The 26,143-nt window shown below is 39.3% G+C and overlaps 1 protein-coding gene across 1 annotated transcript; it reads right to left on the bottom strand.

Annotated features, from left to right (window-relative positions):
* Positions 1-1,744: 1,744 nt before the first annotated feature.
* Positions 1,745-24,205, bottom strand: LOC121610261. The gene is made up of 19 exons (XM_041942280.1): positions 24,190-24,205; positions 23,456-23,548; positions 21,829-22,239; positions 20,939-21,259; positions 20,412-20,693; positions 20,136-20,241; positions 19,951-20,035; positions 13,471-13,774; positions 12,102-12,509; positions 11,515-11,835; positions 11,020-11,394; positions 9,947-10,228; positions 9,574-9,855; positions 9,285-9,396; positions 9,131-9,197; positions 4,040-8,820; positions 3,415-3,525; positions 1,962-2,243; positions 1,745-1,856 (listed from the first exon to the last, which is right to left on the bottom strand). Exons 2-16 carry the CDS (start codon positions 23,514-23,516, stop codon positions 8,458-8,460), a joined length of 3,780 nt encoding a protein of 1,259 aa, XP_041798214.1. The 5' UTR covers positions 23,517-23,548; positions 24,190-24,205; the 3' UTR covers positions 1,745-1,856; positions 1,962-2,243; positions 3,415-3,525; positions 4,040-8,457.
* Positions 24,206-26,143: the final 1,938 nt, after the last annotated feature.

The following is a 26,143-nucleotide window of genomic DNA, read 5'->3' as shown; positions in this document are numbered from 1 at the left end:
TTGCCCATTTACTTCAAATCATCTATTCTTTACATTGACTGCCAACACACTTCCAAATCATTCAATTATCTATTTTTGTGCGACCTTCCAGGCTGAAACTGCTTTCTACTCAATTTCCAAAAGTTTGAAAATCAGCTAGAAAAGACCTGAAACTTGAAGGATTGTCCTCAACCCATTAAAATGACCACATCTGCTTGGTTATAGTTAAGACTGCTGACGTGTAACAATACAGTGTAGTCTTTTCAATCCGGGCTATACGAACATTTGAGAACTCTGACAGTATTTAAGTCTCTGCAATTTGATTTCCATACTGTAGTGAAATCAAAGGAAATCAATGGACATGTACATCTCATTGCAAGAGTAATTTAATTTTAATTTTGTGAAAAAGCTTTGTTAGTATAAGTACCAGTGGATCCACTTCTGTACTCATCATCTCCAGAGTCTCAACCATATTTCCAAAGCTCTTCTGTTTTTTTCTGGGGGAGGAGAATAAAAACAGAAAACATGTTAATGAATAAACAATTAACAAGCAAAGATTATTCAAATAAAGTCACTGTTAAAATAGTTTTTTTTAAAGCACCTGTCACGCACCTGTGATTTTGAATGTTTCAACCCACAATTAATGACCTTAACATTATAACCTTTATTTAATCAGGAGATTTTGAATATGCTTTCCCTGTTTATCAGGCGATCAGGCATTTTATACTTATACTTACTATCCTGGCACAGTGGCTCAGCTGTGTTGCTTCACAGCAACAATGTTCTGGTTTCAAACACCAACAAAGCCGACTGGCCTTTCTGCGTGCACTTTCCGAGTTCTCCATTTTCTGTGATCATTCCAGTTTCACCCCACCATCAACAGACATGCAGATTAGATGAATCAGAAACTCTAACTTATCCTCGCACCAATGTGTTTGTCTTGTTATGTGTGTTGGCCCCAGTCTCTCCACCACTATCGGCTAGATTATGCTACAAACTCCAATGAACCTGAGCAGCAAGCAGCCTAAGTCAAGAAGATGGATGGATAACAGTTGATTTGCAGAGACCTTAAGGGACAATGTTCCATTACAATGTATTTGCAATTTCAGATTGATTTTAGAAATAACACTGTTACCACAAAATATTATAACAAGGAAACACAGAAACAGACACAATAACTATTCAAACATGTCCCTTGTCTCTACAAACAGACTGTTTTTATGCTACATATAAGCACACATTGAAAAATAAAAGTGGTATACCTTGGAAAGTAGATAGCATTAATGTAAAACGGATGCTAAAACACTGGTGTGGTCCTTCATGACTGATTATTACACAACCCTGATTGCCAAAAAAGTTGGGACGCTGTGTAAAACATAAAAAGCAGAATGCAAACATCTGCAAACGAGTTGTGTTTACTGACAACGGATTACGAAGTGTTCCTGACCGTTCCTGAGTGTTTTTGGAGCATTCCACAACTTTTGTTGCTCCTGTCCCAACTTGATTGAAACATGTTGCCACATCAAATTCAGAATAAGCAGATATTTACAAAAATCATTGAAGTTGATGAGGTGAAACATTAAAAATTTTGTCTTTGTGCTGTTTTTAATTAAGTCTGTGTCCAAAACGGGACAAATGATCACATTCTGTTTTATGTATGTTTTAAACAGCGACCCAACTTTTTGGAAACAAGGTTGTACATGAATGATGTCTAAAGGCATTTGCATGGATGTCAAAGAGAAGGATAACAAACTTAAAAGTGTACCTGTGGCATTTTGTGGCCAAACAGCAGATGGTTGCTGAAAGAACAATCCCAATCAAAAATGCAATGACGACTTGCGGCTGTTTAACAGTTATCAACAGTTTCTCCAGTAGATCTGGAATGGAGAGGAACACACTTGTGATCTCTGCTGCTTCTTAAAAAAAAACATTAGGAGTTGAAAATGTCAAAGCAGTGGTCGAGCGTAGATGAGGTATTTTACCCTCTTGTTTTAACTCATTCATGATTGTGAGGACTTCTTCTGCCTTCCCACTTGGGTTGCTGCTGACGCACCGAACAGTGGTGTTGCTGTAATCTTTTACAGATACAGAAGCACTGCTTTTGACCGTGTGGTTTGACACACTGGTGCTGACTGAGTATTCAGTCTGAGTCTCCAGCAGCGACAAGTTGATGGTGGGTAAAGGAAACCCCTCACTGACACACACACAGGTCAGAACCTCCGACTGAAACTTACATCCAGAGTTTTTCAGGATCTTTGGAGACCCTGTAAACACACAAGCAGAGTGATGAATACACTGACGTTCGACTTGAGAAGCCCCTCTGACACTGAAGACCAACGATCAGTTTCCTTTCTACGAACATTTGCAAAATGTTCTTAGAAAGGAATGTATGATGATGTTACATTAAAGGATAACTTTCGGTTTTTACAACCTGGACTTTATTTGTAGCATTAAAACGACCATTTACTCACCCAGACAACTTTGGTGGCATTTGGAGTCGTTTTGAAGAAATTAGCCCCAGAGGAGCGGCGCCTATATCCGTATAATGCGAGTACTCGGGGCATCCATGCACAGCCTCTATAAACGCATAATCTGCGGCGAAACTCGTTCATATTCCAATATTTTGTTATGATATGCTGGTGCTACTCCCCTCTGAGCCCGTGGTGGCATGTTATCAACATCCAGTGTCTGGCTAGCCGGTTGTTTGGCACAGCTATGGTTCGTTATTGCGTATTCGTAGCCGACCGCCGCAGAGTCAGCCGTGTTGTGGCTGGCTGCTCACAGCGCCCGGCGTTCGGTAATGACATCATCCACGTCAGAGGAAGTTGTCTAGAGACACTGGATGTTGATAACATGCCACCACGGGCTCAGAGGGGAATAGCACCAGCATATCATAACAAAATATTGGAATATGAACGAGTTTCGCCGCAGATTATGCGTTATATAGAGGCTGCGCATGGATGCCCCGAGTACTCGCATTATACGGATATACGCGCCGCTCCTCTGGGGCTAATTTCTTCAAAACGACTCCAAATGCCACCAAAGTTGTCTGGGTGAGTAAATGGTCGTATTTAATGCTACAAATAAAGTCCAGGTTGTAAAAACTGAAAGTTATCCTTTAACCTTTATTAGGAGTGTGCTGCTGTACAGAGGTACTGTCCAGAACATTAATTTATTTATTATACTTAGAGACCTGAGTATAGAGTAATAATGATAAATAGTAATAATAATTAACTGTTTTGCTCAGGAGAGAGATGCTGGTCCATCATGTTTTTACACTCCATGTTATGTTCCAAAGTCAAAAGTTGTTCTGAGAAAAGCAACTACTTTGGAACCATGTCAGGAAAACATTTATAAGAACATCCATTGTGGTAAATTATTGCTATTTGTTTTTTAATCACAACATTATAACAAGATTCTTATAAAGCTCCATACCTGCAGGTGCACTGCAGCCTCTGACAGAGATAAGCAGAGTCACCCAGATGAGAACAAACATTCTGCTACGATGATGAGACAGTCAGTCTCTCCACACACAGGACATTTACACTACAAGTGCAGTGAAAATGCAAGTTCAGCTGATGAAACAAAGGGAGCTCCACATTTGACATACAGAGATTATATACAGATTTTAAAACGGAGGCACATTTGTTTTATGCATTAAAATGTTTCAGTTGATGAAACTAGACTGTGAACACCTCCATGGTTGACAGAACAGATTTAAATACAGGATGTTGCATGTTCACCTTTTCTACAGTCACACTAATAAACGTGGCTTACACATTCAGGGTTGCAAGTCCCCTGAATTCTTTTTTATTTTGAAGCACTTTGTGGTATTTTTTCCAGGAAGCTGCTAAATAAATACACTTACCTGTAGCAGCAAACAAACAGCTATGAAATAAATCTACAAGCCCCGAAAACAGATTTTCATAATTAAATGCACACAATTTTAAAGTCGGGAATTTTAAAAAGCATTTTATGACATTAGTTACAGAACAATGACTTCTACAGTTTCCATTTATAATTTCAAATATATTTTAAATAAAAGGTAAATGTGTTTCACCTCTTTTTGCTCTGTTCCCCTCCCCTCTTCTCTCCTCAGTGATGTCTGCGGTCTCTGCTGTGAACAGACTCTTCTTTTCCTCCTCTTTTTGTACTTCTTCCCTCTTTGCACTACAACCATTTTCCAGGAAGTTTCTCTACACATGGCTGGCCCTCCTTTAACTACCACGCTAGCTAAATATCCTTATATCTATAAATACTTGATCACGCTGGAAATGTGCAACTTTACCAATGAAAAAGAAAATCAATAAGACTCTTTTTCAGATAATCTTCCTGACTGTAAAACTGAGAAACTTTGAAAAAGAGGAAGTGTGCATTAAAAAAAAAAAAAAATCTTGTAACCTTAAGCAACTATCAACTGTCCTTCCACTTTGTACACTTTGTAATGCACAACACCTCATGTGCACAGTGGGATGTGCATGAATGTGAATGGCCTGTGCTGCTGGTTAATATCTGCAGTGCCAGTTAAATAATATTAGTCAATTAATAATGGCCAAAGACAATAGTTAATGGATTAGTTCATCCATATATAAAAAAGGCAACATTTTAATGTACTTAATCACTGATTAAGTACATTAAACACTGCATATTAATATGAATATTCATCCTAGTTCTTAATTTTACCTACATGCTGCCTCTTAGAGAGAACCTCTGTGTTTGTAACAGGAGGTTTTCTATGGTTGAATGGTTTACAAAATCTTGTGTTCTAAGAAATGTCCCTAAGGTGAACCTGGCTTCATATGTGATCACTGTATTCTCTAATAACATCTTAACAGATTATAACTACTTATTAACATTTGTTGTTATCAGTTACTATATGCCTACATACTAAATGCTCACTACAGAACCCTTAAACACTGCAGTATGAACCAGAAGTAAGAAAGGCTTTGCTGTACCCACAACTCATGGATCCCAAACATAAACAAGTGTGTTTTCTGTTCCAACAAATAAAAATAAAAAAACAGTACCAGATACTGCTCATTCTGAGTACTGAGTACAAGTTGATTTCTGCAACTTGTTAAAAAGGGAAGTGATTGATGTTAATGTCTTGTTAACCGAGAACAGTAACTGAGCTTTAGAGACAAATCGGGCCAAACATCTGATCACTTTGAAATAATGTTATATAAAAAGCTACAAATAAACTATGAGCAATTCTTTATATATAATGTATGCATACATTCACAGCACTTTACAGTACATCACAATTATTTGCTGCAATAGTTCCTCCTTCACATACTGGCCTTGAAGAAATCCCCTTCTGATGCAGTTCCACTGTAAGAGATGGGGGACAAAGTCTACAGTCCTCATTCTGAGAGAATACCATTACAACGTTCTGCTGAAGCCAATGCATGAAGCTTTTGCAGTCTGAGTTTGACAGAACCACTCAGTACCAACCAGACATACAGTGACTGTCCCTCCGCTGCAAAGCAGCAAGAAAACACTGTTCATGGAAACACAAGGCGAGCACTACAAAAACTAACTCTGGACGACACCCACTTCATTTGTCTGGGGCCATTTCAACTTTTACAACTTCCTTCTGAGGGCCACACTAAATTAACATACATATATCACACTAAGCTAACTAAAGATATTCCAGAGACCTCCCTAGGTCTACTGTGGGAGACTCTGAAGGTGAGCTTGTAGTCATCCCTTTTGATGCAGAGAAGGCGCTTGACCAGGTAGAATGGCCCTATTTAATCGCTGCGCTGGATAAATTTCATCTGTGAGATAAATTCATTGCTTGGATGAAACTCTTGTACAAAAATCCCAAGGCCCAACCCTCTGAGTCATCCTCTCACTTCAGCTTGTTTAGAGGCACAAGTCAGGGCTGGCCCCTCTCACCCCTCACAACATCAGTTCACACAGACCCAAATATTTATGGCTTCAACGTCAGACACATCTGCTAAAATTTCTTTAAATGCAAATGACATTTTGCTGTTTGTTTCCAGACTTCAATTTAGTCTTCTTGCTATTTTAGACAACATAAATCGGTTCGGCCCTCTCTGGTTGCAGGATTAACTGGACCAAGAGTGAGTTGATGCCTGTTGGGTCAAAGACCTGGTACAAATCTGCCATGTAAAAATTTCTTCTCAGACATTCGGGATTCAGGTCGCCAAAGAATTTTCCTCTCTTTTCCAAGTCAACTATCCCCCTCTTGTGGCCAAACTGCAGGCTAACAATACATTTTGGAGATCGCTCCCTCTTTTACAGGACTAATACAATTAAAATGATATTCCTTCCCCAACTGCTGTACCTCTCCCAGTGACTCCCTGTATTCTTGCCAAAATCCTTTTTTAGAGTCTGTCATCCATCCCATTGTTTGGGAATTATTATAAACGCCATAGAATTAAAAAATCTTACTTTTGCAAATCAAAAAGAGCTGGTGAGCGTGCTCTCCCCAACTCCTGCCTCTGCTAATATCAAAACTATTTCAATGTGGTTAGATAACTCAACCGAACCCTCTCATTGGCTGCAGGTGCAATGGAAGTAATGTATAGTTTGGGTGCAGTGATCCCGTCTCCAGTAGGTTTAAATAAATCTGCTTGTGTGGAAGCCTCCTTATAGAATCCAGAAGCAAATTAATGTACATTTCAGGCTCACTTCACTGTTTCCTGCTCCCCTCAGTAGGGTATCCCTCAATTCCTCCATCCTAGCTTGATAGTGGATTCTTAGAGTGGAGTGACTTACGCATCCACACAATTGGTGACCTTTACCACGGTGAAACCTTTACCTTGTTTGCTCAGATGCAAGACATGCACGAACTCCCTTGGAGTAATTTCATCAGGTTTTTGCAAATCAGAAATGATGTGTTACCTTCATTTGAAAGATCCCAGAAGAAGCCTGAGAAGAGAGCTTTAAAGAGATTAATGCCTATTCTATCAGCTCTAGGTATTGTCTCATTCAGTCTCATTATGCACAGACTCTACTTTTCAAAATCTAAGCTTCACAAAACGTTTCCAGACATCTCATCATAATGTGATAAATGCAATATAGCAAAGGCAGATCTCCATCGTCTCGCTCCCTTTACCAGGATAGAGAGATATCGGAGAAAAATCTTTATTGTCTCATTGTAGTGGGAACCTTAGATTCCACATTTGTATTAAAAAGAGCACAGCAGCAACTTCTCTCCGATGGTTTGATCACAGCTAGAAAAAAATCAATTTTGACGTTTGGAAGGAGGAGGAGTTTCCACCATTTAACAGTGACTCAATGGATTGACTAATACCCCTCAGCTCCCTGAAGAATAAAGAGTCACAATTCAGTAAGATTTGGCTGCCCCTCGTCTGCTACCGAAGAAACAATATATACGCAGTACTAGGTACTAAGTATATACCAGTAAAGGTATATACTCGGTACTGAGCACATGCCAGTAAAGGTTGTTGTGGACAGTCCCTTACATAAAGAGTGTCCACGATGGATTGTTTCTTCGGTAGCAGACGAGGGGCAACCAAATCTTATTGAACCTTTTCTGGTATATACTCAGTACTAAGTACTGAGGCGTATACTCAGTACTGAGCCTGCGAGGGAGAGAGGAAGTGTTAGTATTCTTTGAGTTTGTGAATATTTATGTGGGAACTGTAATATTTTCTTGTTTTTCTTTAAATGTAAATGAAAGCGTGGACTGCATTTTTATGTCCTACATTTCGATATTCTTGTTCAATAAAACATGCTTGACAATAAACAATGGCCATATGCCAAATCTAAGAAGGAGCAACAGGAAAAGCCACAGGATGAACAGTCATTTGGATACATTCATGGTCCCCATGATCGTCTGTACATAATTTATGGGAATCCATCCCACAGTTGTTAAGATATTTCTGTATTAAGTGTCCCGACAAAACTGACCACAAACAGCCCAACGTTAGCATCGCTTGAGCTGCACTGAAAAGAGACACCTCATCCATGCAGCGTGAAAGCGAGGGTTCATTTCCGCCTCAGGGCAGAAATTCAGAAGCGCTCTGGGCTGACCAGGGGGACATCTAGGGCACATGCTTATGCTGTGAGATGAGACGGGCCGGCTCCTCATTTTGCACACCATTGCTGTAACTGTGGCGTCGACTTTTTCATGGTTGTGGGTAAAATTATGTGGGAAGTTTATGAGAATTAAACACATTGGACTTTAACAAACTTTCCTCACAAGTTTACCAACATCCATGAAAAAGTTACCACCGTTAAGTTTATGAAAATTAAAAAAAACTGAACCTCAATAACATTTGAACAAGGAAATTCTGTCCAACTTCAAGTCCACCCTTAGTTGAGTGAAAGGATTTGCAATTTACCACAGGCTGAATTTGGCCTTTGAGGATCACAGCTCTGTGGTAGAAACTGTTCACCTGCCCGTCATCCATTACATCAGTCCATCACATCTAATGAGAGCAAAGACACGTTGTCCTCAAACTCCTCAATGCAACATAGTCCTCAAAACTCATCCTTTACGTACACTGCCACGTCCTGCCCTTCCTCCTCTTCTGGAACAGAATGTTTTGTCTCTTCCTCCTCTTTGCCCTCAAGCACTGCACCTTCCTCTCCACCACTGTCTTCTCTTTCCTCTTTTACTTCTTTCTTGATTTCAGCATACTCTGTCTCTGCGGTCTCTTGCTGCTTTGCTGCCTCCCTGGGACTTTTTCTCTTCAGCAAGGAGAAATCAATGCTGGCGTACTCAACATCTTTTGGCCCATCGTCGAGATCAAGGGCTGCTTTCTCTGCTGCTGCAGCTCCTTCTCCTTCAGCTGCCTCTTGGTAGTAGGTCTGATCATCTTCAACTGCTTGATGAGCATCAATCTGTCAACAGGCACAATGCAAATCACATGACACACCCCAATCTCCTCTTCATGTGTTGTATATTTGGTATTGTTGAATGAACTAAAATGTAACGTTCATGTGTATGTTTGTTTAGAGGAGATTATTTCTCCAAAACTTTTTTCTGCCATATCTAACTGTATGACCACTTGCTATTTATGGTCAATGCCTTGAATAAAGTGTCTCTGACTGAAATATTAAACAAGGAAAGCCATATTCACACATTTAAAACAGAATGTTTAATAATAGGGACAATTATTATTTATAGTATTAGCTAAATGACTATAAATACCAGTGGATCCTCTTGATTGGTCACCATCTCCAGAGTTTCTTCCAGATTTCCAGAGCTCTGTTTTTTTCTGGAAAAAATAAAACAAATAAAAATGTATGCATAAAGATTATCCACACAGAAAAACACAAATAAATTATTGGAATGAAAGGTATACCTGTGAAATTTCTTTGCCAAACAGAAAAGGACCGTTGTGAGCAGTACCCCAATCAAAAATGCAATGATGACTTCCACCCATGAAACCGTTTTTGATACGTCTCTGGACTGACCTGCGATCAGGATAAATAAAAGAAAAATGGTGATCTCAACAATAATATAGATCATTTGCTTTCGATGGCTTGCTCAATGGTTATCCAAACACAAAGGTCTCAGTAAAAAAATGAGGTACTAAAAATGCTAGAGCAGTGGTACACAGTAGCAGAGGTGTTGCAGCTGAGAACATGTACCCTCTGGTTGTGACACATCTGTAGAGATGGTGAGGTATTCCTTTGCTTCCCCATTTTCATTGCTGCTGACACACTCAACAACATTATCGCTGTAGTTCTTCACAGTCAGGGTGACAGTGCTGTTGATTGTGTGGTCTGACACTGTGGTAGTGACAGAGTACTTAGTTTGATTCTTCAACAACGGCCAGTTGATGGTGGGTAAAGGAAACCCGTCACTGGTGCACACACAGGTCAGGACCTCCGACTGAACCTTACATCCAGAGTTTCTGATCTTTGGAAACCCTGGAAACACATGCACAGAATCACATCACAACAAAATGCTGATAGTGAAAAACGCGAACATACTTTAAGGAGATAGGTAAAGTCTACTCACACATCACAGTTACATCTGCAAATACAGTTACAGTCGTTTCCAGGTATTGTGCTGTACAGATGTACTGTCCAGAATGTTCTGCCGTCACATTATGGATGATAAGTCTGGCTGATCCAGGGTCGTTCTGCAGGACAGTATTAGGTTCACTGTGCAGGTTTGTCTTACAACCAAGCATAGTCCATGTGATGCGAGACGGAGGAAAACTTTCAACACTGCAGGTCAAATTCAGAGCATCGCCCTCCATAACAGCTGTTTGCCCAATGATTACAGGATTCCTCATATCTGGGAAGCAAATTTTAAACAAAAAATTTGACGTTAACAGATGAAAAGATTAATTTTTTGTCAAATCAAACCAAACCAACCAAACTAAATAAAAGTAATTACATTTAAAAGTCAAATCATTGTATATATTACAATACTACCTACAATATCTAAAGACCATATACAGGAATTGTGGAAATAAAAATATATATGCATGCAAATATAATTGGTCCACTGGGGCAACTGCACAAGACTTCTTGAGGTATTAGTGGCTTTTGAAAAAGGCAGCCATAGTGTATGTGCTATCTGAATAAACATAGGTGTGAGTGAGTAAATATTCATAAAACTTGAAGCTTTTGTGATTGCATTCATGCATTGTCAGATACAACCACTGGGGGGTGCCAGAGTCTAGAAATGTTCAAACGCTACTTGGTGCTTTTAACAGAATACACAAGTCTTTTTTTTTTTTTCTTCACGTGATTTCAGAGGGGCTAAGAACCACCTGGAAGCATTTGCAGTACCTCTATAAAGCCAAGGACTTTTATTAAATCAAATTTCCAGTTGAAACTAAAGCAAAAACAGTGCATTTCTTCTACAGTAAAAAAAAAAAAAAAAAAAAGAAATCAAGTGCACACTGAGATGGCCCCGTATAAATGTATTTGTAGCAGCAGGGCTGTGGAAGTTATTCAGGATGAGCCTAGCAGGCTTGTAAAGGCTATTATCTGCTCTAAACTCATAGTTTCAGCTAACTGATGACATAAAAGAGGAACAGTCATTGAGACTGTCTTAGAACTGTTATACAATGTACTTACACATAACTTTTACATCAACTTTTTCCATCAGGGTGTTGTTCAGATGTTTTGCTGTGCAGATGTACTGTCCAGAATGTTCTACCATCATGTTGGAGATGAAAAAAATGGCCATTCCACTGTCCTCCTGCAGGTAGGTTTCAGTGTCATTCTGCAGGTCAGTCAAAGTTTCATTCTGTAGATTAGTTAAAGTGTCGTCCTGCAGATCAGTTAAAGTGTCATTCAGCAGTTTAGTTTCTGTTCCATTTTGCATCTTCCTGGCAGAAAATTTAGTCCATGTAATAAGAGATGGAGGGAAACTTTCAACACTGCAGGTCAGATTCAGAGTCTCACCCTCCTTCACAATAGTATTTCCAGTGATTTTAACTTCCTTCACATCTATTGAGACAAAATGACATATTGCATTATAAACAAACCATCGAAAGTGACATGAGAGCACATCTAAAATTTTAGATAAAAGCTGAAGGCTGAGAATTAAGTACAGTATGTTTTACTCACACGTCACGTTCAGAGTTACTGTCTCCTCTGTAGTGATGTTATTTATGAAGCTGACCCTACAGGTGAGAGTGGTGCCGTGGTGCTCAGCTGAAGGGTTAAAGGTCAAAGTTGAGCTGTATCTCTGTGTGACAGGAGTCAGAGTCTCAGTCTTCAAAGCAGTGATGTTTGCTGTGTTGTGTAAGTCGTTGTCTCCTGTTCCTCTCCACGTCCATGTGATTTCAGGATCAGATCCGGAGCAGAGACCAGGAGCAGTGCAGGTCAGTGTGGTCTGCTGTCCCTCTATCAGAGGAGGTATCATCACTGTGGGCTTCTGGATGAGATCTAATGGGAGAGCAGTCCATTAGCACAATGACATGAGCAGTCTGAAGGTCATAGTCACTTAAATTTGGGCTAAAATTGTGAGATTCTTTGTTAAACATTCAAATGGGGCAGTAAGTAGGAATTGCATCAGCTGCAGTTCCTATTGGTTGCCTAAAGAGGTCAAAAAAGACTACAAAGACCTGAAGACCTTTGACACTGTAAACAGACTAAATCTGTCGGTGCAGTTCAACACCTTTACTGTGTATATTTGTTGTAGATCTTCATACCTTTAACAGAGACAGTTGTTCTTGGAGAGAATGTAAAACCATCTGCCTTCCAATTCATGTAACCATTAACTCTGAGCTGATATGATCCAGAGTCTGACTCAGTCAGGTCATTGATGATGATGCTGCAGTTCCTCTGAATCACGTCGGGCTCCAACAGTGACACTCGTCGTTTGTACCCAGGCTGAACTTTTTTGTTGTCCTTGTTAGAGTGGAATATCACATATGAATTACCACATTTTTCTTCCAATGGTTCACATTTGAACCAAACCATATGTAGGGGATAAAAGCCATAATCGAGGGTGAAAGCACACGGTATCACAACACAGAGTCCAGCCTCTGCTGTAATTTCTCCATCATTAAGAGTGATACAGAATCCATTTTGACAGAGCGTTCTTCCCACTGATCCACCTGTTAATATAAATAGTGAGAGAAACAATGACAGAGGATTTTAAAACACTGCCGATACACCATATTGAATAGATGATGAAGAAAGGCTATTATTCCTTACAAATATGTTTTTGTTTTATAGAAATCCTGTGAACAGGACTCAGCAGTGTTGAGCAGACAACATAACAGAATTTCAGCATTTAAAGCAATATTTCAGTTTTTTTAAAGCAGAATGTATGAGTTACTTATCAACAGTCAGTGCTTTATTCACAGCTATCAGACTCAGAAACAGTAATTTTGCTTTACAGAACTTGGTAGTTGAGTGTCTACTGCTGTCTCAGTGTTAGTTAGCATTCACAGAAGTCATAAAATAACACAAGCTAACTGATTGAGGCAGTGGTGAAAGAGTCTGGTGGCTTTAGAGAAAGTGACACAGCAGCTTCAGTTTCCTGTCAGAAAGGGCTGTCTGAAGACAATTTATGATAATGAAAATATTCTAAATATAGCATGCACTTAAACAGATTTTTTTAGGTGTGGCTAAAATGCACCATGCTGCTGCCCAACAGCAGTAAATTGCTTTGCTGCCTACACCAGTACTCCTACAGCCTCTCCAAACAGGGGGCGTACAGACCATCATCTGCTGTAGGTAATACACTGACTATGTAAAGCACCTCACTCATACAACCTCACTTCAAAAACCCTGAACTACCACTTCAACACATTTCTTTATCAATAATATCTCTGGTAAACAAAATATGTGTTTAAAAAACTATTTATCCCAGCATTAAGGAAGTCAATAGATACCATGAGGAACAATGCTTATCAGTTAGAAAATCCATGGTGGAAAAACTAAATACTTCCAATTTGGAAGGATGTCAGGAAAACATTTCTAAAAGGCACATAACATGGAAAATTATTGCTATCTATTTTGTTGATATCTTTAATGTTGACATAATAACAAGATTATAATAAAGATACATACCTATGTCTGCATTGCTGCCTCTCATAGACAAAAGCACAGTTGCCCAGATGAAAACAAACATCCTGATTTGATGCTTGAGAAAGTAAGTCTCTCCCTCTACAGGACAAATTTTACAGCAAAAGCGCATTAAACAAAGAGGAACTGAACAAAAGGAAACTCCACAACTGACATCACAGAATTTAAGTAGGATGTTGCATGATGTTAGATGTTCAGTTATTCCATAGTTGCGAGATAAACACACTTTGCCCAGGGGTGTGACTGCCTTCAACCCTGCCATTTTATATGTTAAAGCAGTTTGTGACATCTGTTATCAACAGATTTTATACACTGTATAAGAACTTTACTAGAAAAATCTTACCAACTTCACCTTTGGCCCAAAAAATTTGGTTCCCCAAGCACTGTTCAGTCCACACAACACAGTCCACCCTTACTTTATCAGTAAATCCATGAGGGTGTCAATTAGTCAGGGAAGAATCACTTCAACGACTTCCATTTACAGTCCAAAAACATAAATCAAAAGTTGTATTTTACTGTACCTACTTCTGTGTCGTTCTCCTGCTGTCACACAGTGTTTCTGCTCTAACTGCCCTTCCTCTCCTCACTTTTTTCTTTTTCTTCCCTCTTTGTGCAAGAACAAGGTTTGAGGAAGTTTCCCCAGACACTGCAGAGCAATTTATCTCCTCTCTTGAGACTGGCAGGCTTTTATAATCTCATAATATCAAGGTATGTGGATCATATATGAAACAAATTTGTCTCTTAAATACTGAATAAATGAGACAACGGTTTTTGTTTGCTGCTTTTTCTTTTTAAGCTCCTCTCTCTCCAGGACTGTGAGGTACTGCAAACATTTTGAAAAGGGAAGTGTGTGGGAGGGGGGGGTATCTTGAGAAATAGACAAACTGGTACAAGCAATGAACACAATGAACACACCTCAAGTGTTCTTTGTGTTTTATATTTGTTACTGAAGCGTTAATACTGAACGGCTATATGTCATATATAGCTTCTTAAATCGCTTTAACAACGCACAACAAATACAACACACACACACACACACTGTGATTAGCTGTAAATGCTCTGTATTGCTAGCTAGTGTCTGCAGTGACAGTTGAGTGAAGATGATCAAATGAACATTAAAAACATAAAATTGAAAGCATCTGCTTTTAGCATTTCCCAGTGCCAACTGCATATAGACTTACTAAATTGGAAGCACTTCTACATGTGTGTTTTTAGAATGTACATTGTGTAATATCTCTAGATAGTGTTCTCAGCAGTTACTGTAGTGCTTATTCATTTAAACATTGCCTTATACTGTGTTTTCAGTAACTGACAATTTCCTGTTTGCACTTTAGGAAGGTAGATCATAGTTACTGTTAGCAAAAACCTGGAAAAAAATTGATCTTAACCATTTACTACATTCCTGCATATTGACGACTACTGTGTGTGCAAAACATGTAGAAATACTTACCAGAGGTGAGCGATGCAGAGATGCAAAAATGATTAAAACACTAAAAGGCTAACTAAACTCCAAGTGTGTCTTGGAGACATAAAGACATGGATGACTAGCAAGTTTTTGTTACTAAATTCAGACAAAACTGAAGTTACAGTACTTGGCCCTAAACAACTTAGAAACTGATATAGCAACTCTGGATGGCATTGTGCCATTGAGTCTCATGCAACACAATTTAGCAATTTAAAATCCTTCTCCTTACTTACAAAGCCCTAAATGGTCACTTACTTGTGTTTTCTAAAGTCTCCAAAATCAGAATGGGAGTCAGAGCCTGTAGCTATCAAGCTCTTTTCCTGCGGAACCATATGCCAGTCTCGGTCTTGGAGGCAGACACCTTTTTTACATTTAAGAGTAGGCTTAAAACTTCCCTTTTTGTTAAAGCATAAAGTTAGGGCTGGCTCAAGCTTGCTTTGGACCAGCCCCTACTTATGCTGCTATAGGATTAAACTGTCCTGAGACAACTTCTGTTGCGGTTTGGCACTTTATAAAAAAAACTCAATTGAAATTTAATTACAGAATTATATTCAAACAGAGTAAAAGGAAAATATTTTATTACTAGCAGCGATATGGTGTCGTACTGGTACTACTAGCAAACAGTTTTAAATATTAAGTACTGTCAAACGTCAACTGCAGGATGAATTTCAAAGAAGATATTACCTATGGGATCCAAAAATAGTCAAGTCATCTGCACATTGTCCAGCACAAAAATGCAAAGCAAGGGTGAAGAAAACCCCAAAGACCAACTACAAACTATCAAAAATAAGTGAAAATCTGACATAATGAGTGAAAGTGGTGAGACATAACAGAGTACATTTACGCAAGTATTGTATTCAAGCACACTTTGGGGTACTTGCACTTGAGTACTTCAATTTTAAATGTTTTCTTCCTGACACTGCAATGGAAAATATTCTACTTTTCACTCCACTACATTTATTTGATTTTTAACATTTGCTTAGTTACTGTGTTGATTTAGATTTTTCATACAAAATCCCAAAAATTAATTGTTATGCATTGTCACATTTGAGAAACCAAAACCATGAAATGTTTTACCTGCCGGGTTTTGAAGAACCAACACCTGTCATTCATGTTGGAAAAATGACCGGTAACAGTAATCTCCACTGGACTTGTAGTCTTCCAACACAGATACTCCATTGATATTTAGAAGTTATCCAAGCGTCCAACTTCCTTCTCTGTTCCAGGTTAGCATCGACGGCTATTGCTGCTAGCTAAAGTAGCAGTCTTACAAAGGCACGGAGCTGATATATTAAACAGGAATTTTGGTAACTCTCCTTGCTGTTTAACTTGAAGGCTGTTGTTGTCTATCAGCGGTTTCTAATTTTCGATAAAACACACAAAAAGGTCCTCTCGAAGTTTCGTTCAGAGTCCTGAACATTCATGAATGCGCTAATCAACGGATATTAACCTCACCTGCCCTCAGTAGACTTCACGTGATTACGCTTACATGAGTGCAATACCCTATTTCACCGCACCAACTGTTTAACACTAATAGACCATTACACTTCAGAGAGGCGCTGTTTCACTTTTTTGAGGATACTCGATGAAAAAACCTTGACAAAATATTCAACCAGTCTGCCTTTATTTCGCGTGGCTGTTTTATCAATCTAAAGTTTTGCTAAATATTACATAAATAATTTTAATGAAAGTCCTCCAGGGAAGCCTGTCTGAAAGCCATGCCAGAAGCCTGGGATATTTGTCAGATCAGATCCTGGCCATTAAATCATCTCTGGTGATCTGTTTTTTGGAATGACTTGTAAATTCATTAGTGCCTTTGGATAAAAGAAATAAAGTGAGCCATGATTTGTTGCATAATTCTCCAATGCATTAGCAGAATGTTCAAAGCAAATTTAATCAATATCACGTAGCTTGTGGAAGACATTCACACTTAGAGATACACCAGCAGCGGGCCACATAAACTTTTATGATCTATATGAATGAATGATTTAGTTTCATGTCTGGTCATTTATATAACCCGTCCCTTATGGACTTATCCATCATGACCATCATCTAACACCATGATATCAACATTATCCAACCATATCCATAATGACCCATAGAAGCAGCTGTACTGCATATTTACAATTGATGATGAAGATGCTGCAGGTCCTCTGACTCAGGTCAGGCTTCAACAGAGACATTCATCCATTGAACCGAAGACTCAGCTTTTTTGCTGTTATTGTTTGTATGGTCTATTCATCTGTCTGAATCATTACATCTTTCTTGAATTGGTTCAGAACTTTACATATTTCTCAACTCATAATATCTCTGGTAAACAAATTATTTATTTAATTTACTATCTATCCCAGAGTTTCTAAGGAAGTCAATGCGTACTGTGAGTAATGCTGCTAATGAGCTGGTAAATTCAGGCTAGAAAACCAAATATGTGTAATTTGGAAGCACCTCAGGTAGGACATGCATTGTAGCAGATTATGGGTAATTTTGTTGATGACTATCTTTCATGTTGGCATCACATCAAGATTATAATAAATCTGTATACCTGTGTCTGCTTTGCTGCCTCTCACAGAGAAAAGCAAAGTCACCCAGATGGGAGCAAACATTCTAATTTGTCGATTGAGACATCGAGTCTCTCCCTCCACAGGCTGTTCACGCTACAAGTGCAGTGAAAATGCAAGACTATGAAACTGAAGAAACTCCACAGCTGACATCACAGATCTTAAAACGGGATGTTGCATGTTCAGTTATTCCACAGTTGCATAATTACCAGCCGTGACAGTGTGACTGGTATTGTTCTCACCTTGTGAGTCTGTGTCTGTGCGTGCCATCAGACAGATTTTGTCAATGCAGTAGTGTCACAACTGTGCAAGATGCAGTGACAAAACTTAACAGGTGTGTAGTGGAGATCTAGTTTGAAGTAGAAGGATGTGGTCCAGTCCATGAGTACTGAGTACTGAGTACTGAGTACTCATATGATGGTGTGATCCCACCTCAAGATGATCTCTATCTGGATACCACTTCATCAAACGTTTGGCTTAAATACTTGCATTGTGGAGCAAGATCTGACAAAATAGATGTCTGTTATTTTCCCATTCACAAGCGTAATGTCTCTCATACAGCCCACTTTTCCTCATCAGCAGCAGCCACACCAGGACAGTTCATATAATAGCTGGAGAAGAATTGATCAGTCCAATCATTTCAAACTTTAAATCAAAGAGATATTTCTAAAATGAGGTAAATGTTGCATTTTCCCCTTTTAATCTCGCTCTCCTGCTCTCGTCTCTCCACAGTGATCAGTGTTCTTCAATTTTCTCTTCCTTCCTTCTTTGTGCAACAACAAGGATTTGGGAAGTGTCAGAAATTTTTTATGTTCCTCCTCTTCTGAGACTGACACACAGACATACATGTTGTCGTTTTTCTACATAATATCTCATTATGTATCATATCTTACAGAGAACGAAAAACTGTCTTCACATCCCTGCTTTCTCTGTTTTGTTGTCAGTGTTATTTTTACACATTCTTTCCATGAATGTGATATAAAAATGAAAGTTCTTGAAAAAGGGAAGTGTGTGTATAGGGGAAGTGTGTCTGGGATAAACCCACAAACCATGATGCCCTGAAACCTTTTACTCACACTTAGCTTCTTTTTATATTGCTTAAATAACACACACACACACACATATTGTACACAATCAGACGTACATTACTGTAAATGATCAGTGTTACTGGCTAATATCTGCAGTGCCAGTTGGGTAATGAGGGTCAAAACAACATTATTTTGGTCATATATGAAAAAAAGACAACTCATTGTTGATGAACATCAAATATCTGCAGATTCAAGAAGGAAATATCGGTTTCTTATGTCTCAGCCTGGAGCCTAGAAAGCAATTTTTGGATTTGTAAGCGTATGTTTCCATTGTTTACACTGTGCAGTATCTGAATTTACCTGCATTTTCATGAGCCGTCAGTTTAGTCAAAGTGTCTCTCGTAATTTCCTGTTCACACTTCGAGCTGCTAGTGTAGCGCTGGCTGCAAATCTGCCACGATCAGTTAATGTAGGCCTGCATATTTCACACCGACTGAAAACAAGAACAGGAGATGCAGATCTAATCGTCCACTGAAGCACTCATTGTATAACAATCCCAAGTTTAAGTGGCTAAAATCTTCCCTCTGGTGTAATTTTCTGTCTGTTGAGGTCTCATTTACAGATTCAAATAATGACAGTTAAGTTCATGCATGATTGTACAATGTTCAATTAAATAATCTTAGAATACAAACAGAAAAATCCACCGTCATATTTCAGCTCTTTAAACCAGTAAAAATAACCCACTGTTTGGCTGTGGCCCGCTTTAATAGCGTCAGGAGTCTCTCTATAATGGAGTTGAAACAAATGGGCCGTTTCCTGTGATTATCAGGCTCGGTTCATTTATCTTTGGGCCAAATATTTGTAATTCTTTTTAGCCATAATGACTTTTTGTGATTCATGGCAAAGGAAAGCTCCACAATTAATGACGACACTACAACAAAACTAGAGACCAAAATGGCCTTTATTGTCAAAAACAATTCCACACTATGCTGCAAAGATAATTTCCTCCTTTCTAGACTGTACAGAATGTGTTGCATACTGTTGAGGAGAAAGGTGCAATCACTGTTGCAACTCAGAAACATTTTCAATCCATTTGATTTGAAAGTCACTGCTTCACTTCCTCAGACTGAAAACAAATCTGTAAAGCACTTAAACCAGCTACAATAGATGACTGTGATTATATTGGAAATCTGTGTGTGGTGTGTGAATGTGAACAGATCACTTTGACACACTGCAGCTCCCTGAGTCGATAAAACTTAATGAAAATGTATACTAAAATAATAATACTGTATAATGCAAACTAGAAGTTAAATGGAAATGCCATGTTAGTCAAACTTTAAACATGTTGAAAGTACCAACTTCTACTACAATCAGTGGCACCTGACACCTGCTAATTCAGAGGTTGGCCAATAACATCATACTGTGGTGATCGGTCTGTTTGCTGCAGTGACATGTAAGTTCGGTCCTCTTGGCTCGGCTTCATCTTTTTCTTTGTGTTCCTTTGGAGAGATGAAATTGTGAGACATGACGTGTTGCCTAAAAGGTCTCCACTGCACTGACAGAGACCTCAAGGCATAAAATGATGCTGTAATAACGTACCACAGGATCATCAGGCAGATGATGCAGATGACATTCACAATGAGAGACACAGCAGCGATGGCCCATGGAAGCACAGCACTGTGAGGTCCACAAGGCTGCGCAGGACCTACCATGAGATATGACACAATGTGGTGTTCAGTGGGGTTCATCTTGCCTAAAAGAGAGACTGCTGAATTCATTAGCTTCTTGGTGGTGCCGTTACAAATAAAACTGAACACACGTTGTGTTTGAACACACTGATATCAGCGATTGGTGCAGATTCTCGTGTGTGTTCACCTTCTTGTTTCTCTGAAGTAACGATGGTGATGTTCTGCCGCACTTCCCCGACGTCACTACTGCTGACACACTCGGTAACAGCACTGCTGTGGTCTTTTACAGTTAGCGTGACCGTGCTGTGGACTGTGTGGTTTGACACTCTGGTAATGACAGAGTACTCAGTGTGGTTCTTTAACAGTGGCCATTTGATGGTGGGTAAAGGAAAACCCTTACTGATGCACACACAAGTCAGGAGCTCAGACTGCACCTCACATCCAGAGTTATTTAAGATCTCTGGAAACCCTGGAAACACACAAGTAGAGCTGCATGAACACAGATCTTTACAAGGTTTGTACTAAATAACTATTATTCACTTTTGGTCACAATTGAAGTCACAAACTACTGAGAAACCTGCGTTTCCTCTCATTAACTGTTCTGTTTGTCATAGCGCTTCTATGAAAATAAATTCTTTAGAACATCAGTGAGCTGGGAGAACAGTTTGCAAGGTAAAAACCAAATGTGAGGGGATAAATCACAGCTATACTCACAGGTCACATTCAGAGTTACTGTCTCCTCTGCAGCAATGCCGTTTGTGAAGCTGACCTTGCAGCTGACTTTAGTGCCGTGGTGCATGACTGAAGGGGTTAACGTCAAAGTAGAGCTGTGTCTCTGTGTGACAGGAGTCAGAGTCTCAGTGTTGAAAGCGGTGATGTCGTGTATGTTGTGAAAGTTGTTTCCCCCTGTTCCTCTCCACGTCCAGGTGATTTCAGGTTCAGATCCAGAGCAGAGACCAGGAGCAGTGCAGGTCAGTGTGGTCTGCTGTCCCTCACTCAGAGGAGGAATCCTCACTGTGGGCTTCTGGATCAGATCTGAAGGGAGAGCAGTCCATGAGTGGAATTGAATGAGCAGCCTGAAGGTCATAGTACCTTAAACTTGGGCTAGTAAGTGGCTGTGTTAAACATTTCGATGGGACAACGACATCAGGAACTGCTGCAGTTTCTACTGGCTGCCCACAGAGGTCGACATTACTTCAAACTCCACTAAGACTATAAACACACCAAGTGTGCTGGCATAGTTCATAGACACAACAGTGAACATCTTCACTGCATTTATTTCATGTAGCCAGTGGTGGAAGAACTACTCAAAGTAAAAATAACAGTACCACAATGTAGGGATACTCTATAACAAGTAAAAGTATCAGCATCAAAATATACATAAAATAACAAAAGTAAAAGCACTCACTATGCAAAATGAATTATAATTGTATGTAATGTATTGATATGTATAGTACATTACTTTAATGTTGCAGCTGGAGCTATTTTTTTTATCATAATGCTGGGTGGCACTTGAAAAATACTCAAGTAAAGTACAAGTACCTTGAACCTGTACTTTAGGACAGCACTTGAGTTAATGAACCACTGGAGGTAGAACTTCATACCTTTAACAGAGACAGTTGTTCTTGGAGAGAATGTAAATCCTTCTGGCGACCCAAACATGACCCCATTAACTCTGAGCTGATACGATCCAGAGTCTGACTCAGTCAGGTCATTGATGATGATGCTGCAGTTCCTCTGAATCACGTCGGGCTCCAGCAGTGACACTCGTCCTTTGAACCTAGACTTGATCTTCCTGTTGTTCTTGTCAGTGTGGAATATCATGTCTGAATCACCACATTTTTCTTCCAATGGTTCACATTTGAACCAAACCATACGTAGGGGGGAAAAGCCAAAACCAGGGGTGAAAGTACACGGTATCACAACACAGAGTCCAGCCTCTGCTGTAATTTCTCCATCATTAAGAGTGATACAGAATCCATTTTGACAGAGCGCTCTCCCACTCAATGTTGCACCTGTTCATGAGGCAAACAAAAAACACAGGTACTGAAGAAGTTTAGATGTTAAGATACAGAAAAATGACAGAGATTACTTCTGACAGGTAGCACATCTGCTGTGCTGCATACGTCTTTTCCCATTCTATCTTTGGGAATCACAAGTTTTATTCAAACAACAATCTGTCAAAGAGTTCACAAGTGATTCAGTGTTTTGAGTCATCCTTGACTGGTTACATGAGGAAAGTGAGATGGACCCTTATGGCGCAGGAAAGCCGCGGGCTGAATCTGGTCGCGGAAAGCCTGCAGTTGTTTGTTATGGCGAGCAGAGGAATTCTAATGACCTTACCAGGTGTTTTGTTACACAGATCCATCTGGCAAGGTGATTGGATGAACCATTTGTCTATCACTGTGATGTCACACCTGAACCACGCCCGCCTGTAGCTGCCAGAAGTTCCCTAACGGACACTGATTTCTGACACTAGTATGGTTCAGGCACAAGCGTGTAACTTGAGGCCTGACAAGATGGATTCATGGTTCACATGATACATGAGCTCGTGATCTTGCGAATCCAGCTGCCTCGCAAGGTCAGAGGATTCCGGGACAGCCCCTGCAAGAGCAGAGAGCTGCTGTTCATGTTGGCATTGAGCACAAGCCTGTGCTTCCATCTCTTGTCTTAAAGTCTCAGAGTTCAAAGCTCAAAGACAAACGGACCAAAGAGCACGACTCAGGAGGCAGATGTAAAAAGCAAAGAAGTCAAGGACACAAAAATCCAGAAAGGCAAAATACAAAAGGGTCAACAGGGGCAGAATCTGAAAAACACATGCTGGATCAAAAAGTAGGTCAGGATAAAAAAAACAAAAACAGGCAGGCAATAATAAAAATACTGAAAAGCTAAGGCACATATCACAAACACAACCTGGCAGAGGACTAGTGGAAACATGACCAGCAAATATACTGAAGGAATGATGAGTGGGGAGTTAAGGTGATTGTATCGACGGGAGGGGCAGGCAGGCAGGAGTGGCAAGGTCTGAAATTACAGCAGAGTTAGAACATCCATGCACAAACAACCACACTGAAGTTCAAGGTGGAAAACCAAAATCTTTGCTGTGTCAGCAAACATTCAAAGATATTTATCATCTCAAATTATTTCTGATTATCTCTAATTCAAAAATGTATTTTTAAAAATAAAATGAGAACGTTGGCATCATAGCAAGATTACAGTAGAGATTCATACCAGCGTCTGCATTGCTTCCTGTCGCAGGGAACAGCAGAGTCACCCAGATGAGAACAAACATCCTGATGTGATGATTGAGACCGTCAGCCTCATCTTTTTCAAAGAGGATAAAAGACAACCATCATATATATATATATATATATATAGGTATTGCACATTTGTATACTCAATAGGAGTGTTGCTAAACTGAACATGTTTTTCTGTTGTAACACCTGTTTGAGAGAGTTTGCAATATGAAAAGCTTCACAACAATCAGCCCAGCAACAGCACTGACACACACTTTACAACCCTAATTCTAAATAAGTTGGGACTCTGTGTAAAACATGAATAACAACAGAAACAAACTGTGTTCACCAACAACAGTTTTACAAAGTGTCCCTGAGCCCATGCAGTAACATCCTTTATCCAATCATGTGTTCACAAAGTGGCAAACCTCGCTCCATTCTCGCTTATCACCTGTCACAGATCAGCCTGTTTACCTGTGGAATGTTCCAAACAGGTGTTTTTGAAGCGTTCCCAGTCTTCTGTTGCTTTAAACAACAACAAACATTACATACATTGTCTTTGTATTATTTTCAATTGATTAGCAAGGGTTAGTCAATGATCTCATTCTGTTTCATTTATGTTTTACACAGTGTCCCAAGTTTTTGGAATTGGGCTATATGATATTATTCAGGAAAGAATAAAATCACTCAAAAAGATCCTCAGAAAATAGGGTTAGAGGTGTGTTTTACCTCTTTCTGCCGTGTCCTCCTCTCTTCTCTCCAGAGTGATTTCTGCTGAGTGACGCTGCTCTTCTTTTATCGTAACTGACTATTTCTCTCTTCCTTCTCCTTTTCTGCTTCTTCTATGTTTGTGTGAGCGTTGTGTTTTGTGTGCATCAAAGAATAAAACATAAAGAAATTTGTTTGTGTGCTTTTTTTAGATCTCCATCATCAAACATAACCACCTGTTGTGCAAAAAAAAAAAGGGTCTGGCGCTTATTTAAATTAAGTTAAATTATTTCTGCTACCTGGAAACAGCAGATGTGCTGACAGTGAGTTTAGTTATTATAAAAATTAAACATAAAGTACGTTAGATTGTGTCTGCATTCATCCCCTTTGTCTAATTTTACAATATGAAGACTCAAAAAGTCATTTTTTTGAGCTTTCTTCAGACTGCAGGTGAATCACATCTGTCAGAGCTTTATGACAGAGTGGCCGCACTGTTATTTGCTTGTGCATTTGTTTTCATTTAAATTTTGTTTTCATTTTTTTGAATTTTCTTTGGCATTGCAACCATGTTTGAAAGAACCCCCTTTCTTCCATGCTGCGATATATCTCCTGTTAAATTGCCTCGTTTTGCTCCTTCCAGCTTTGCCTCGCCCCAAAATGTCAACCGTTTATTTCAACATCTGTCTGCAGACTGTGAGCATGTTAGCATGCCAACACTTGCTAAAAGCAGCGAACACAAAATGCAGTTGAGGCTGATGTCAGTAGTTAGGCAGTGCCAGGAAGCTATTTGGTCATAAACCAACAAATGAAATGTAGATGGCGCCACATAAACAGTCAGAGTGTCCCGAAGGTTATTACAATTCATCCTGAGGGACACATGATCGTCTGCACCAAATTTCATCCAATCAAAGCAGCAGTTTCTGTGACACTTCACTCAAAATGAATCCAAAAATGTTATGATGGCACTACATCGAAACGAAGATCACTAAGGATCACTAAAATTGTTCGAGTTCATTCTTCAGGAAGCATGAATACATATTCAAATTTTAATGGAAATCTCTCCGATAGTTGGATGTTATTGTTGAACTATTACAGCGGTGGTCTAACCAACCAGCACGTGGCCATTCCTAAAACCATGCAGCTAGCATGGCTGAAGACTTGTAATTGGCAGACTGTAGGTTTTGTTGTGGCAGTCGCTGCTCCTGCTGGCGTAGAGAATGTGTTGATCTTGAAACATGAAACTAACTCTTGAAACTATGCATGTGTTCTGATATTCTTACCTGTTTTCACCTAAAAACAACACAGTATCTAAACAACTTGACTTATTCTTACAAAAAACATCATTAAACATGTATTATCTTGTGCATGAGGGTTGATGTTTTAGCTTGACCATCTACAGCTTTATAAGGACGTGCACTTTTTTCTGATTCGTTCACTTCACCGAAGAAGTGCAGGCAAAAAGTAAAGAGAGAAAGGCACACAGTTTCATCCTGGGGATGTTGCTTTTCAAAACAAAGAGACAGCATGAGAAACAGACAGCTCACAGTTTGTTTTCTATCAATAACCAACTGTTTGCATTTGGTGTTGTTTTTATTTTATTTATGTTTGCGTGGACAGATGAATTTGCTTGAGGCATGAAAGACTTGTTTAAAATAAAAGAGCAAGCAAACTACATCACTGCAGAAATCCTACTTTCAATAAGTAACGGTGCTAATTTGCAGAGAGATTGCAAAACCCCTGATCTGAATTACTGTGTCAATCATATATGTAGAAAACAAAATCTCCGTAACGATAATTATGATCACCACAAAGTATAGGACATACAAATCTGCTTTACAACACACGGTGACAAAAGATTAGGTATTTGAAATTTCTACTTAAAAAAAAAATCAAATAAAAATAAAACTCCCCATGAGCCGTTCAAAGACAGGAACTAGCTATTGACTTTGTGCATACGGGCAATTTAAGAATGCTA

The sequence above is a fragment of the Chelmon rostratus genome, chromosome 8 (genome assembly GCF_017976325.1).
Source record: "Chelmon rostratus isolate fCheRos1 chromosome 8, fCheRos1.pri, whole genome shotgun sequence".
Lineage (NCBI taxonomy): Eukaryota > Metazoa > Chordata > Actinopteri > Chaetodontiformes > Chaetodontidae > Chelmon > Chelmon rostratus.
This window is presented reverse-complemented; position numbering and strand designations above follow the sequence as displayed.